This window comes from Sphaerodactylus townsendi, linkage group LG10, assembly GCF_021028975.2.
Source record: "Sphaerodactylus townsendi isolate TG3544 linkage group LG10, MPM_Stown_v2.3, whole genome shotgun sequence".
NCBI lineage: Eukaryota > Metazoa > Chordata > Lepidosauria > Squamata > Sphaerodactylidae > Sphaerodactylus > Sphaerodactylus townsendi.
The window spans coordinates 19,728,338-19,744,455 of NC_059434.1; the positions used below are offsets into that span (position 1 = coordinate 19,728,338).

The 16,118-nt window shown below is 44.7% G+C and overlaps 1 protein-coding gene across 1 annotated transcript in view; it reads left to right on the top strand.

The window, feature by feature from the left end:
* The window catches only part of LIMCH1 (LIM and calponin homology domains 1), a 231,448-nt gene that overhangs the window by 115,296 nt on the left and 100,034 nt on the right, over positions 1-16,118 (top strand). The window contains exon 4 of the mRNA XM_048509079.1: positions 12,642-12,748. Coding sequence (XP_048365036.1) covers positions 12,642-12,748 — 107 coding nt within the window. The remainder of the gene's footprint in view (positions 1-12,641; positions 12,749-16,118) is intronic.

Here is a 16,118-nt window from a genome sequence, read left to right on the forward strand (position 1 = left end):
CCCCAGCCTGCAACCTCCATTGATAGCAAAGCAGAAAAGTCAATGCAGAACAAAGATTCTTGGGCAAATTTCTGGGATGTTCCTGCAGGGGGCGCATTTTTGGACGTATTGGCACCAAAATTTCAGGGTATCATCTGGAGACTGTCCTGATGGCACCCCCAAGCTTGGTGCAGTTTGGTTCAGGGGGGACAAAGTTGTGGACCCTCAAAAGTGTAGCCCCCATCTCCTTAGCAAAGAATGGGGGATAAGGCACCTCCTTTGAGGGTCCATAACTCACCCCCCCCAAAACCAAATTGCACCAAACTTGGGGAGTGCCATCAGGACAGTCTCCAGATGATACCCTGAAATTTTGGTGCTGATACGTCCAAAAATGCACCCCCTGCAGGAACATCCCAGAAATTTGCGCAAGAATCTTTGTTCTGCATTGAGTTTTCTGCATTGTTGTCAATGGGGGTTGCAGGCTGGGGGGGCACATTTCTGAAGGCACAGACTCAAAACTTTCAGGGTCTTACCAGGAGACTGCCCTAATGATACTCCCCAGGTTTGGTGCAGTTTGGTTCAGGGGGGCCAAAGTTATGGACCCTCAAAGGGGGTACCCCATCCCCCATTCTTTCCAATGGGAGCTAAGGAGATGGGGGCTACCCTTTTGAAGGTCCATAACTTTGTCCCCCCTGAACCAAACTGCACCAAACTTGGGGGGGGGGGGTAGCATAAGGACAGTCTCCTGATGATATGCTGAAATTTTGGTGGTGATGTCTAAAAATGCACCCCCTGCAGGCACCAATAACCTGGTGCAAAAAATATTTTTGGTTGTGGTGGGGTGGCCGCCCATGGGGGGGATCATCCAACAAAGGTTTTGCCCAGGGCTCCAGTTTGCCTCGTTACGCCCCTGCCTGTGACCACAGTGGGGAGGGAGGAATAGGATTGGAAGATACTAGCTGGGAAACGCCTGCGGATTTGGTGGTGGAGCCTAGGGAGGAGAGGGTCCTCAGTGGGGCACAGTACCATAGACTCCACCATCCAAAGCAGCCATTTTCTCCGGGGCAGTGGTTCCCAACCTTCCTAATGCTGCGACCCTTTAATACAGCTCCTCATGTTGTGGTGATCCACAACCCTAACATTTATCCATTTTACAGGTGGAGAACACTGATGCAGAGAGTCTTAGGCGACCCCTGTGAAAGGGTCGTTCGACCCCCAAAGGGGTCCCGACCCCCAGGTTGAGAACCGCTGCTCCAGGGGAACTGTAATTTCAAGGGGTTCCCCAAGCTGGCTTCCCTAGCAAAATCAGTTGCAGTGGGGAAGCTACACCTGCTTTTCCTTGTGTGCTGTGGTTACAAACAGAAAAAACCCCAGCGTATGTCTGGGAGGCACAAAACATCAGTAGCATGTGTAAAACAAAGCCTCTGTATTGTTCCCTGACAAACACAAGGGCTTAATAATGTGTAGATGGACCCTGAGTGTATCGCTCAGCTTGCTTTGTGGGTTGTTGACTGTGTGTAGTGAGGTGTAACACGTGCTGATTTGGTGGCTCCCAGGAATATCAGAAGGGAATGTAACGGACTCTCAGTTTGGTAGCGTTTAGATTGCTTGCGTTTAGATTGCTTGCGTATTTCTTGGACTAGGAATCCAGCCCTGGACACCCTGCTACACCAGATAAATTGTTTATGGATTAGGCCTTGATAGTGCTGAAAAGCTGTAGGAACATAAGGAATATATTGTATACATTGGCCAGCATATGCAGAATTATCATATGGTACAGGGCTTATTTCACGCAGGGAGCTAGAATGTTGGGGAAAGGTATGACTAAGCTAAAGCGAGGGCATTTTTTAAAACATGAGAGGCACTGAAATGTAGAACACTCCCCATACACTTAGTATTCTGAAGTGATCCGTTCTTCATATCGTTCCACAAGTTTTAGTTTAGCAGTGAATGTGGGTGAAACGTTTTTTATGAGATTCTATATGTCTGGTTGTTATGCCACCCCTTCCTGCCCAGTTGTCGCTTTTGGATTTCGCTGTGATTATCTGGGTTTGATGAAATCCACTCATGATCCTCAAAAGCTTACATGTTCATTCTTTTGACAAAGCCTGCATAAAACTTCAGCTGTTAACTGATCTCAGATTATTATTTCTAATATTTTGATACTGCTGTGGTTACACTTTAACTCCATTCATGTTGTAGGTGGTGTCCCAATCTTACCTTCTCGGTCTTAGTTGTGTGTAGCTTTTGCTCTCTTGCTGCTAGCAAAGCCAGTATTGGATTGAGCTAGTAATTTTGTCCTGGTTGGCCTCAAGTGCTCTTTTGTCTATTGTCTTTTTAAAAATCTAATCACAAACTTAATTTTTCACAAAGGCCATTACACAATCTCTTCAACCATCTAGCCCTTCTATTATTTTGTGCTTTAACATGCAAACTGATTTGAAGAATTAAAATATTGTGAGGCCTTACTTTGGGCATGGCTGTTAAAATATGCTTAGGCTTCTCTGGAGAATTGCCTTGGAATGTTTTTTCTTGAAATGACAAAAACCAAAGTGGAGGGTGGGCGGGCAGAGAATGGTAGCAGAAGTGTGGGTTCTTCGTTACATACACAAAAAACTTCTGTCAGCAAAGTTGTGATGTGCAGTTTCTGCAAAAGGTCAGGCAAGTTATACATTGTTGTTCACATGGTTTATTTTATGTATCATGTCGGAATTATGATAGTGATTCAAAAAGGCACATAAGATAAAATCATTTTGCTGTGCAAAATTTAATATAACAGTTTAAAGATTTACCACAAATATCAAGGTTGGTCTGGAAATAAGATGAAAATATGCTTCTTATTAAGTAGAACAAATAGTGATGAGCAGTGATTAATACTCCATAATCTGTAGACTTGAATCTGCACTCGTTCATGTTACAGAGTACACAAATCAGGTCTGGGGTCCCCACTTCATGTAACTGGGTCCTTACTTCCCATGTGCAGGGAACCTGATTCAGAGCAGGACCACAGCATGCATGGAGAAAAAGTTTCAGCAGTGTTTTCTCCACTGAAAGTTTCTTGGATGAGAAGCTATTAGGCCTCTTGGGGAAACGCATGCGTTCTGTGGGATATGCATGGATTTCCTCAGTGGGCCAGATGACTCTACCTCCCCGCAAGAAGTGGTTTTGATTCTTTTATTATGAATGGATTGTTGAGTAGGGTTGATAGTTTCTGCTTAAGCAGTGGTTCTCAACCTTCCTAATGCCGTGACCCTTTAATACAGTTCCTCATGTTGTGGTGACCCCCAACCCTAACATTTATCCATTTTACAGATGGAGAACACTGATGCAGAGAGTCTTAGGCGACCCCTCTGAAAGGGTCGTTCGACCCCCAAAGGGCCCGCGACCCCCAGATTGAGAACCACTGTGCTTAAGTGAGGTTCCACAAGGATGGAGGATATGTTAAGATGGCCCAATCCTAGAGGTTGACAGATAAAAGTAATTTCCAAAATTGCTTGAATGACTCATTAGTGGTTTGGCCAGATGTTCTGTCAAAACCCTAGTTGACTCTTAGACCCTTTCCACACGGGCGGTAAAGAGCACCCCAGGGACGCTAAAAACAACGTCCCTGGGGAGGGATTCGCACGGCCGCTGCCACTGCATTGCAGCAGCACCAGCCTCGCAAACCCCGTGCGGCGCGAAGACGCTGCTTCCGAACCTCGCTCCCCCAGCGAGGTTTTTCGAAAGCAGCATCTTCCAACCGCTGCCGTGCGAACGGCAGCAGGCTGGAAGGCACCATTTTCCCCACACCGTCCCTGAACGCTTACCTCGTCTCCTGGCTTCCTTTCGTCGCAGAGGCCAGGGGACACGCCCCCCTGCCCTGTGACTCCAGAGCCGTCGCTCCAGCCTGCGGGGGCGTGTCCCTCTGCAACGAGCTGGAAGCCAGGAGACGAGGTAAGCGTTCAGCGGTGGCGCAGCCTGTGCAAAGGCTGTGCTGCCGCCCGCCGCCCTCCCGGGACCGTCCGTGCGAACGGTCCCAGGGGCATTGTATATGCCAACGCACCCCCGCACCGTTGCGGTGTGGAAAGGGCCTCAGAATGGGCAGCTTACTTGAGCACTTGACACAGTAGCTTCTAGATGTTTTCTCCTTGTTGCAAGAATGCAGGAGCTGGTTTAGTGGTATTTTCCATCAGAGGGTTTTAGTTAAGCAGATGCCAGAAAATACCTTTCACTTCCACAGATCCAAGAGAGCAGCTGCCAGTAGACATAGATTGTGTCAAGCTAGATGTGACATTTGCATGGCTTGGTGTTAGGAATATGTTCCTGTGATGGTCTATGGCCGTAATAACAATTGATTGATTCTTCAGTCCAAGCAATTGATGAGCAAAGAGAAGAAAGTGAATGAGAAAGGAGAGTTTCCCTCACTGACAGAAGCAATTAACTGTCATGGCATTCTTGACAACTTCCTATATAACCTTGAGGAAAATGAAGGTAGAAATGTTTTCATAATAAAGGAAAAGGTATATTTGAATGACTTGCAGGAGAGGGCAGAGGCGTACGGCGTATAGGGACATAGGGTCACCCATGTCCTTGGGCCCAGGCCACCAATCCCTGCCCCCCAGCCTCCCTGCAGGCCAGTTCAAGAACTGGCGCTACTGCAGGGAGGCGGGGTGTGTGGCGGTGGGCAGCCGTGATGCCCACGTGAGCTGCCCACCGTCGCCGAGCCCCCCGGCCTCCATGCAGGCCAGCTTTTGAAAGCTGGGCAGGGGTGGGAGGCACGCCCCTGAGCATGAGGGGGGCACCCGGAGAAAAAGTTGTCTCCAGGTGCCATTTTCCTGATACACCTCTGTGAGAGGGGAATGTCATGTTTTCCTAGTCCCCCTTTCGTTTTCTTTTTACTCCATTTTCCTTCCTCTCTGAATGTACTCCCCACCCACTCCTTGTCCCTGATCTTCAATACTTCCCACTGCTACCTGCCTCCCAGATCATCTTTGGAAATTACAGTAAAGAAAATGAGCACTGAAATCTTGCAAGTTCACCTCACAAAATCCTGGCAGCCATTTTAGATTTCCTGGGTAACCACAAACAAGTTCAGTGATATGGTTGCCTAAGTAATCCAAAACGACTGCTGAGAACCTGTGAGAGGATCTTGAGAGATCTCTTCACAATTTGTTTTGAGTATTTTCTTCTGCCCTTTTTGTTAGAAACATCTCCCCTTTCAGTATCAGATATATTGTGCAATGTAGCTGCAATGTTTATTCACACTGACCACAATCTATTTTCTTTGCTATGGAATGGCCATTCTCTTTGAAGCAGAATAAAAGTAACAGCAGAATATCTTGTTCCGTAACATCAGTTTTTTTAAAACGTTGTTGGACAAGCTATCGAAGTTGTTTACCGGAACGCTTTTCCTTCCACTTTTTTTTTAATACAACTCCGGCATAACAACAGCAAAGCCATAAACGAAGAAAACATTTAAAGCACGGCAGGCCCACTGCAGCAGGATTTGGGTTTTGTTTAGTCCGAAATCAGACCATTAGAGATTATTGAAACATAGCCTTTGGCACGCAAGGAGGAGATGTTTAATTTTAAAAGAGGAAAGGAATTTGTTGCTCTTCCCCTGAAGAGGTCATGAACTTGAGCAGGAATGAACCATTCTTTGGCAGCTGTAAATATTTTGTAGCTTGTCTTTGGGGAATAAAAACTTGGTCCTGGTAGAACAGCTACTGCCAGGCCTTTGGCCTTCACAGATCGGCCCTTGCTGCCTTTGAGGTCCGGCAACACCGGATGCAATAGATACTGTTGAAAGCTTTCTGGGCCTGCCACCCAGCTGTATAGGAGGACAGCTATCCTCACGTTGCTCTTTGTTCTATTTGCTGGAGAGAATATTGATATTGGCCAATGGTTCCTGTTTATTGGCTTTAAATGAAAGATAACATTGCTTAATTTGACACACACAAATCGGGAAGGAAAAATGGACGGAGATAGTCACAATTAATAGCCGCCCCATGTTTACAAGAGGCTTTGTTAGACTTGCCAGCTGGCAACACCCTTCAGTTTTAAGTATTTCGTGCAGTGTTTGTTTCCATCTTGAAATTTCTGCTGCTTTTCTCGTGAATTTTTCAGCTACGAAATCAAAGATGGCGAAGAGAATTCGAGGCAACTCGACTTTTTCTCTTTTTCATTTTGCCTTGCATCATCCCATAGTCAAGGCAGATTTTTATTTGCTACTAGCCAAAGGATTTAACAAAATAACAGCATCTAACTCAAAGTTTGCATCTGTTTTAATGCCGATATGATTAATTGATTAGGCTTGGACTCCAATTATCATTTTGTAAGCAAAACATCCTAAATCGCCTAAGAAAACATTTTGTTTTAGCTGTAATTGACTTTACATTTGTAATGTAATGTAATGTAAGGAGCAGCAGTGGCGTAGGAGGTTAAGAGCTCGTGTATCTAATCTGGAGGAACCGGGTTTGATTCCCAGCTCTGCTGCCTGATCTGTGGAGGCTTATCTGGGGAATTCAGATTAGCCTGTACACTCCCACAAACGCCAGCTGGGTGACCTTGGGCTAGTCACAGCTTCTCGGAGCTCTCTTAGCCCCACCTACCTCACAGGGTGTTTGTTGTGAGGGGGGAAGGGCAAGGAGATTGTAAGCCCCTTTGAGTCTCCTGTAGGAGAGAAAGGGGGGATATAAATCCAAACTACTACTCCTCTTCTTCCTCTTCTTCTTCCTCCTCCTCCTCCTCCTCCTCTTCTTCTTCTTCTTCTTCTCTTCTTCTTCTTCTTCTTCTTCTTCTTCTTCTTCTTCTTCTTCTTCTTCTTCTTCTTCTTCTTCTTCTTCTTCTTCTTCTTCTTCTTCTTCTTCTTCTTCTTCTTCTTCTTCTTCTTCTTCTTCTTCTTCTTCTAATATTACCCAGGCCTTGTAAATATCAATTTTCCTCCTTCATACAGTACAGTTAAAGTACTATGGGAGTTTCTTTTTCTGTCATGTTCCCATGCCACTATAATAAAACTGGAATTCTTTGTTAGAGTCCTTCTAAACCAAAAGGGAAGATGACACTTAACCAGGACTTGCATAATTCTAAGTGATTCTGGGTTTCAAATATAACCACGGTTTGCTCCTTATGCAAAAGCAAATACACTGTACCTGGAATCAAGGCCTTGTTTTTTCCTTGATGAGTGTGATGTTTTCAATAAATAAACCCATGTCTAATTTTTCTTTACATATTAAATGGGGTTGAGAAATATCTGGAGGCAGCGCCTGAGTAGTCCAGGGTTTGGGGAAGGGATTGACTTTCTGTGGGGTTTAATGCCATAGAGTCCTTCTTCCAGAGTGGCCATTTTCTCCAGGTAAACTAATCTCTATCACCTGAAGATCAGTTGTAATCCCAGGAGATCTCCAGCTATCACTGGAGCTTGGCAACCCTACATATAGATTGATATATACAGAACTGTATCTCAACCAGACGTCGCGTTGAATATATGCAGAAGAAAATTTCAGCTGGGAAAGCGCTTAGAATTCTCTTGCACGTTGGAATCTGTGCTTGGAATTATTCTGAATCTTGGCCTAATGTTGCACTGGAGGGCTACAAGAAATTGTAGTTTTCTTTCTTTTCTTCAGTTTATTACAGCAGCAAGCCCCATCCACAAAGCTACATGGAAAAGAGAGATGGACAATTTGAAACAGATCTGCAATATCCTGAATATAATTTTCTCCCTGGAAGAAGAAATTCCTACACTTAGCATTTGCCTTCTGTGACTTTTGGGTGGGGGATTTACTTCAGTGAAACTGGGAGCTCTCTACAACTTCATTCCTGGGTTTTTTGCAGTGTAACTGGTAGTAGCTACAAGCTTGATGTCAGCGTGTGCGCACACTGATGGTTGGCATGCCAAATGCCATAGCAATTAGTGAACTGGTCACTGCACACTGGGATAATAAAGAATGCAACTCTTGCGAAACTGTAAAACAACAGAACAAACAATGTGGTTGAAAAGGGATGGCCGAGGTTGAACAGAAGGACAGTTTAACATGGTGATCTCCCAAACCACTAAATGGAACGGAGGAAGATTTGACATTTTTCTGTCTTCATCTCTCTCTCTGTCTTTCTATTCAATATATTGAGTGATACTAAAAAGAAGATGCAAAACCATCTTGTATCATCCTATGGTCAAGGCAGATTTTATTTGCTACTAGCCAAAGGATATAACAAAATAACAGCCTCTGGTTACAAGTTGCATCTGTTCTAATGCCGATATGATGAACTGATTAGACTTGAACTCTAACTATAATTTTATAAGCGGATAACCAAAACATATCCCAAATCACCTAAGAAAACATTTTATTTTAGCTGTAATTGACTATGCATTTGTAATATTACCCTAACATTGCAAATATCAATTTTCCTCAAAAACCTCTGATAGATATTATTGACTCCAGGTTAATAGGTAAGGAAGAGTTGCATAACTTGATTCTTTCCATGTCATGACTAGCATGACATCTCAGCCCATATCTTATTTATTTTTTCAAAATCACCTCTTGGGAGAATCCAGGTGAACAAAATTTATAGCTGTCACTATCCAGGCTCAGGATAGGAAATAAATTTTAGCCTGACACAAAAAACGAGTTTCTATCACTAAAAGAGCTGCACTGTAATAAAGACTTTGAGAACAACCATAATAATAATGTAATAATGTTTTAATCCATAGAAAATTATAAACTGCAAAGCTGGTGCACTTTATTACTTCAAGCATCCTGACTGTATCCTTCTGCCTATGACTTCCTAGTATTAGACCATGAAAGCTGTAGGCCGCTAAGGAGCCTTTTCGGGTGGGGAGGAGATAAATTATTTGGGAACCTTCTCCTCAAAAGCCCTCCCTCTATTAAAAAAAAATAATTATGAGGTCTCAAGATTTTGAGTCGGCCTATTTCCTTGTCTCCTTTGTTGTCTGTTTACTTTAACTTACACTGACTGATTATGCACAAGGTGTCTGGTGCGCGATGGGGGCAAATGTCCATTGCAGCAAGATTTCTTGTATGAACAAGTTGCCTTCAAATGCTGTGTCCCCCCCCCCCCCCATTATTTGATGACTTCTGTAAGAAGAGAAGAAGAAGAGAAGAAGAGTTTGGATTTATATCCCCCCTTTCTCTCCTGCAGGAGACTCAAAGGGACTTACAATCTCCTTGCCCTTCCCACCTCACAACAAACACCCTGTGAGGTGGGTGGGGCTGAGAGAGCTCCGAGAAGCTGTGACTAGCCCAAGGTCACCCAGCTGGCGTGTGTGGGTGTGTACAGGCTAATCTGAATTCCCCAGACAAGCCTCCACAGCTCAGGCAGCAGAGCTGGGAATCAAACCCAGTTCCTCCAGATTAGATACACGAGCTCTTAACCTCCTACGCCACTGCTGCTCCTTAGTTGTAAGGCGACCAGAGATGCGTGCTAGCTGGCCTGACATGCCATGGATTCTTTTATGTTGTGTGCTTTTGACAACCTTCCAAAACCCCAGTCTGCTGAACTGTGGCGAGTAGTCAAGGAAACTGCCAATGCCCTGTGGGTCGCTTCAGAACATCCAGTTACATGTCACTGGTTGTTGACAGAAGTTCAACAACTGTCCTGCTATCTTGGCAGATTCTTGCTTGCCCCTTGTCTAAAGCGTTGCCTGCTAAAATAATGAGGCGAGCCTCGTTCTGGTGCACATGAGCTAAAGGTTAGATCAGTGAGGTGAAAGACAAGAGCAGGTGACATTTGCATGATTGAATTTCAGTCATGCAAAAGTGGAACCTGAGAACAGAATGACAAGCCAGAGAGATCAATCAGGTATATTCAGCTCCGTAATTATTGTTCTAGGACTTTTTGATTCCATCAAAACATCATGCCTTGATTGCCTCCTCTCAGTGTAGCCTAACCGAAAGGACTGCCAGAGATTGCAAAACCTGTAAGGGAAGGAGTCTATTGTAATGTTGCCCTAACAGCGCCTGGTTCCAGCTCTCCTTATTCAGAAAGCCCCCTGCTTCGAGCAGTCCTCCTTATTCAGAAAGCCCCTGCCTCTTCCAGGCCTTAAGGATTTCCCCTTTACATCTAATCCAGATTTTTGCTTCTGATTCCCCCCCCCCCCACACACACACACGTCTCCAGCCCCATGGAAACTGGATCAGACCCTTGTAATAATTGCTGCCTTCCTCATTCCTACTCATCCTTGGCTTTGGAATTGTGACCGTGCACCCTGGTCTTTTTGACTCATTTGTCATTCCCAGTCTTAATCTACATGCTGTGTCCTTTAGACGTATCTTGGATTTATTGCTTGAAGTGCTGTCTGAATTCCCATGACACCCTTGCCAAACGGCCCTTTTTGGAACTCGCAGCCTTCAGGTTGGTTTAGGTCCAGGATCCTATTGATCTTTGGACCCCAGGAGGCTATAATCTGCCCCAGATAATGTTCCAGTGCAGAAAAGAACGAGGAATATCAACTACTCTCACCGCGGTCCCGTCTCCTTCCTCCACTTCTTTAATTCTGTATTATATGAGATACACATTCTACTGTAGGCGGTAAATGTTGTGTGAGTGCTCCAATTAGTGAGAAGTGTCTGTGAGCTCCTTAGCATATTGCCTGATATCCACATACTCTTCTGATTGCACGGTTGTACTTTGGTTTGTCTCAATAAACGTTCTCTAATTATCACACTTAATTCTTGTCACCCTCTTCATTCCAATCCTTCCTTGGAGCCCTGTCACTTTCTCAAAAAGGTCCTTCAAATAGTGTGCAGGGGTCTAAGTCCAGAAATGGAGGTCTCTGTCCACTCTGAGCCAGGTGCTAAATGTCAACAGCTCCTGCCAGACCAGGAAGCAAGAAAAGCAGAGGGGAAATATCTCAGTTTGCGAATTGGCCCCGCTCTCTAAAACGTGATGTATGTACAGACCGCCAGTGTTTATAGTTTTCTCTGCAGGTGCTGGATGAGCCATGTACAAAATAGGTAACTGGATTGGGATGGTCCAGCGCTATATGTACAGGTGCATGTTTTCTAGTATGGAGCTTTGTGAAGTTCCAGTGTCAATGAAAACTGGGAAGAGCAATGAAAAGTAAACAAGACAACACATGTTGGATTGTTGAGACTATCTGGTTGGAACTGAGAAGCAGGGAATGGCTTCCCTATGTGACATTTGCTTAGAACGTGTGGCACTAACAGGACCTAGGTTTTGCATGGGGGATGGGGGGTGGGAAGCCTGATGCAATTGGTTTCTCCAGATTACTTGACCCCTGGCTAGTAGGGATCTACTGGCTGGCTGGCTGGCTGGCTGTTCAAGACCCCCCTCCCTCCATCCACCTATCTTTTGTGAGGACAGTGTTCCTAGGCTTCAAATGCCATCCTGCCTACAGTGCAAACTAGGATTTGCAGTTGGGTTACTAAACAGGGTAAGCCATGTAGGCGTGTGGCTGCCCAGCAGTAATGATCATGTAGAACCAAACCTCATTGAAACCAGTGAGACAAGGAGACTGAGGATTTTTTTTTTCAAAAATCATGGCATTGGGACTTGAAAATCCCGTGAGATTGTGCTGTTATGGTTGGCCACTTGTGAGTTTTCAGTTCCTACATCTGAGCTCTTCCATCTAACGGGATTCGCCGTCTCTCCCTCCTGGGAAGGATTTTTTAAAAATGGGGTTTTAGCGGATGCCTCTACTTATTATTATTATTTTTACTGCTGTTTTTAAAGGTTTTAGAAATGATATTTATAATTGTGTCGAGATTTCATGTTGTGCACCGCCCTGAGCCCTTCGGGGATGGGGCGGTATAAAAATCTAACTACTAAATAAATAAATACATAATAAATTAGGTAGGTAGTCATTTTGGTCTATGTCAGGGGTAGCCAACCTATGAGGCTCCAGATGTTCATGGACTACAATTCCCAACAGCCCCTGCCAGCATGGCCAATTGGCCATGCTGGGAGGGGCTGATGGGAATTGTAGTCCATGAACATCTGGGGCCCCATAGGTTGGCCACCCCTGTTCTATGTTATAACAGCAAGATCCAAGTTCAGTAGCACCTTAAAAACCAAGAAGATTTCCAGGTATAAGCTTGTGAGACTCAAATCTCTGCGAAGAATTAGATGAAGGGAGTTTTACTTCTCTAAAGCAATCTTGTTGGAAATCTTGTTAATGCTGCCAATCTCAGTTCCTGAATAATTAAATATCTTTGGTTGAAATCAAGCATTGTGGTATAATAAAGGTTATACTGAAGCTGTTTCTTTGCCATTGACTTCCATGTACCCTAGTTAGGCTCAAGTATAAGTGATAATAATTATGGAAAGAGTGGAGTGAACCCATTGCTTGGTCGCTGGTGGCAAGAATCACGGCCTCTGTTTTTCCTCCTTTGCTGTTGCATAGTTCTGTGAGGGCATGTCACAGTTCATGTGCGTTTGAATAAACCTGTCAAGAGGATGTCTTAGGTCTGTTTGTTCCTTTTAATTAAAAACAAAAACCACCCAGCCCCCCTGCATTAACAATTTGTATCTTGACTCTTTCATGTTTTGATTTATTATGTAACTGAGCTACATGTTGGTTCCAGATTTGGGAGATAAAGAAACGGGCAGTGATCCCGTTCGGGTTGTCACTGAAGAGAGACTGGGGACTGGAGATGATAATCTTTGATAACCGGGAGCTACGGTCTTTGTTTGCCTTTTTCCAGGACAACGTCGCCCTGTTCTTACGAGGCTGCAAGGAACTTGGCCTGAAGGAATCACAGCTTTTTGACCCGGGAGACCTGCAGGATGCGTCGAACCGAGCAACGGCCAAGTAAGTTAAACGCCTCTTTCTTTTCTGGAACGAGACTAGTATCTGCGCTCGGTTGGTAATCCTTGTTTTGCTGTGTGATAAGGATTCTAGAATTACAAGGCTGCTGGCATTCTTGGCACTAGTTTGTTTGTATAGAATTTAATGAGTCTATTGTAATGATTGAAATGATTAATAAATATTAATCCCCTTCCTTGCATGCCACCCCTCCCCTTCCTTGCATGCCACCCCTCACTCCCTCTCCTCCCTTACTCCCCTTCCCTTGCATGCCAGCCCTCCCCCTTTCTCCCTCCCTCCACTAGGGTGGGCGGGCCATGTCCAGATGCTGGGCCCCCTTCCCCTTCCTTGCATGGCCCTCTGCATATCCCCCCTCTTTTTGGGGGGGGATATCATCTCCCTGTTACAGAATCTAGTAATGCCCCTATGAATCTAGTAATGCCCCTATACTGAGAGATGCGGGGACTTTGAAAGGGTCCCAGTGGTGGATCGTCGCCCAGTCTTAAGGTGGATTGAACCGTGGCACCACAGCCATTTCCCCTTCTCTCTTTCGGTTTGATTCCTTCAAGAGCGAGGGAGAAAAGGACGAGGATAAACCAGGAAGGGGCAGAGAAGGAGTGCATGTAGTTAAATCATTGTTTTTTTTCAAAATGTGGGTGAGGACCCAAAAGCAAGTTAGGATTTTGTCGAAGGCTTTCAAGGCCAGAATCGGCTGGCTATTGTGGGTTTTCTGGGCTGCGTGACTGTGGACTGGTAGTTTTATCTCCTAAGACTTCGCTTGCATCTATGGCTGGTATCTTCAGAGGCATGTCATGGTGAGATGTGTTTCTCTTTCTGGCCATGACATGCGTCTGAAGATGCTACCCATAGACCCCTTCCGCACATGCAGAATAATGCACTTTCAATCCACTTTCACAATGGTTTGCAAGTGGATTTTGCTATTCTGCACAGTAAAATCCAGCTGCGAAGTGCATTGAAAGTGGATTGAAAGTGCATTATTCTGCATGTGCGGAAGGGGCCATAGATGCAGGCAAAACATTAGGAGCTAAAACTACCAGACCTGGAAAAACCACAACAGATGCTGCACAATATTTATAGTGAATATTGTGAAGCTGCAGCTTCTCACAAATAGGTGTTTTACCTGCAGCTGTAATGTTGAGCAGTCATCAGCATCTTATGATGTATGTTTTATACGTGTGTGTATGTTTTAATGCTGAATAAGTTTAATTGGGGTTTGCAAGCTGCCTTCAGTCATAAGGAATGGTGGGGTGGAAATATTTGAACAAAAAAAATATACTCTACAATGATGCTGCAGCTAACAAGATACATCAAGGGCAACGTTGCTTTTTAAAAGAAGTGAGCCAAGAAGTGAGAGGATCATCTCACGGCAAGAGTTCCCAATTGATTCTACCACTGCAGTGAACATATAAAATTGTCCTATACCGCCGTGAACATATAAAATTGTCCTATACAAAGTCAGCCCATCTGTCTGTCTATGTCAGGGGTGTCCAACTCTGGCGCTTCAGATGTTAATGGACTACATTTCCCATAAGCCCCTGCTGGCGTGGCCAATTGGCCATGCTAGCAGGGGCTGATGGGAATTGTAGTCCATGAACATCTAAAGTGCCAGAGTTGGACACCTCTATTCTATGTCATTGCTCAGAAAACCCACAACAGCTAAGTTGGGATTCTCCCTGCAGGTGGTTACAAGCAGAGGTGGGATTTAACCAGTTCTCACCACTTCTCTAGAAGTGGTTACTAATTTTTTCTGAGTGCCGAGAAGGGGTTACTAAAGCAACCTCCCTGCCCAATAGGGACTGGAGGTGCGTGTGTGTGGCGGCGCCACTGTTTGAATCCCACCACCATCGGAACCTGTTATTAAAATTTTTGGATCCCACCACTGGTTACAAGGCCAGGAGGAAGGAGGAGGAACTGAGTGAAATAGGGAGAGGAGGAGCTGGGCGGTTTGATGGCAAACTTGGATGTGCTCTTCATGATGTGCAAAATGGCCATGAAATATGTAGTTCCTTAATAGTGTACATTTATAAATATTCAACCTGAAGATAAAATACAAACTTGTTTAGAGATAGTTGATATGAGATCCTTGCGTTTGTTTGAAGAGGGGAAAGTTTCAGGCAGTTACTTGGCAAATGAGTCCTAAAAGTAAATTTAGAAGGTGGTGTCCCTTCTAAAAAAAAAAGAGTATTATTGGGTTAGATTGAGGTTTAAGTTGCCTACCCCCAAGTCTCTGGTGTGAGAACTGTGCACTGCCATTTGCAGCAATAAATATTGAGTTTGGAGGTTCTAGCAGGGGAGCACAGCTGTTGTAGACCCTTCACCGAAGAATGGTCCACTCCCTCTTTCTGGAATGGTTGTCTCTTCCACTGAGTACACAGCTTTGGGAGAGATGCACATGAAGCAGTGAGGGAGGTAGAGGACACCCGCCTAGCCAGCCAGATCTGCCAAATCAATCCTCAACATCAGCGGGGTGACAGACGTTGCAGCCAGATTGCCCTCACGTCCAAATATTGAGTTAAACTGAGATGATCTGAGGGAAGATCCAGGTAGCACTCTTGCTATGCCAGCACAAGCAAGCAATTCCAGACATTTGCTACTCATCCATCCTTGGAAGACCTGAAGTTTCTGATCAGATACTAAGGGGAATGAGCAAAGGAAGACTGATGCTATAGGAAGGTGGGTGGTACAGATGGACTTAGCAGCCACAACAAAGGACAGGTGAGAAGCCTAGTGGATTCTGAAGCTAATGTTGTGGTTGATCCTGGGTAGAAGAAATACCACTAGGACACATCTGTGGTAGCTGGTGGGGATGCGTGTGAAGGAGGACCTATCCGCACAGTGCATCAAAGGTCATGGCACTGCCGGGCCCAGGAGCTTTATGACTTTGCAAAATATTTACTATCATTTTAACATTTTGCCCAATCCAAGTCCTGATTAAAATATAACCAGCAGCATTAGAAACAAGTGCCAGGTCAAGATTGAGACGAAAATATTTGTTCAAAAAAGGAGCTTCAATTTATGGCACGCATTTACATTTATGCTATCAGTGCTTCTAAGCAGGCAGAGAAATAAAGCACTTTGTTATTGCAGATTAAAGGGGCTTTCAAGATGCTTTATTGTACTCATTAAAGGATCCTCAAAAGCTGATGGCCCTGTGATTAAACAAACCATCCGTCTGTTTAACTTCTGATCAAAACAGCAGACTGTGTGTCTCTGTATCCATGAGAGACAGAATGAATTCAGACAAAATATCTACCCCTCTCGCTCCCACAAGCACAGCAACAAACACTTTGGACCCAGAGCACTAGAAATAAATAAATAGCATTGCTTGTTGCATTTCTAACTCCTGTTCCTCACA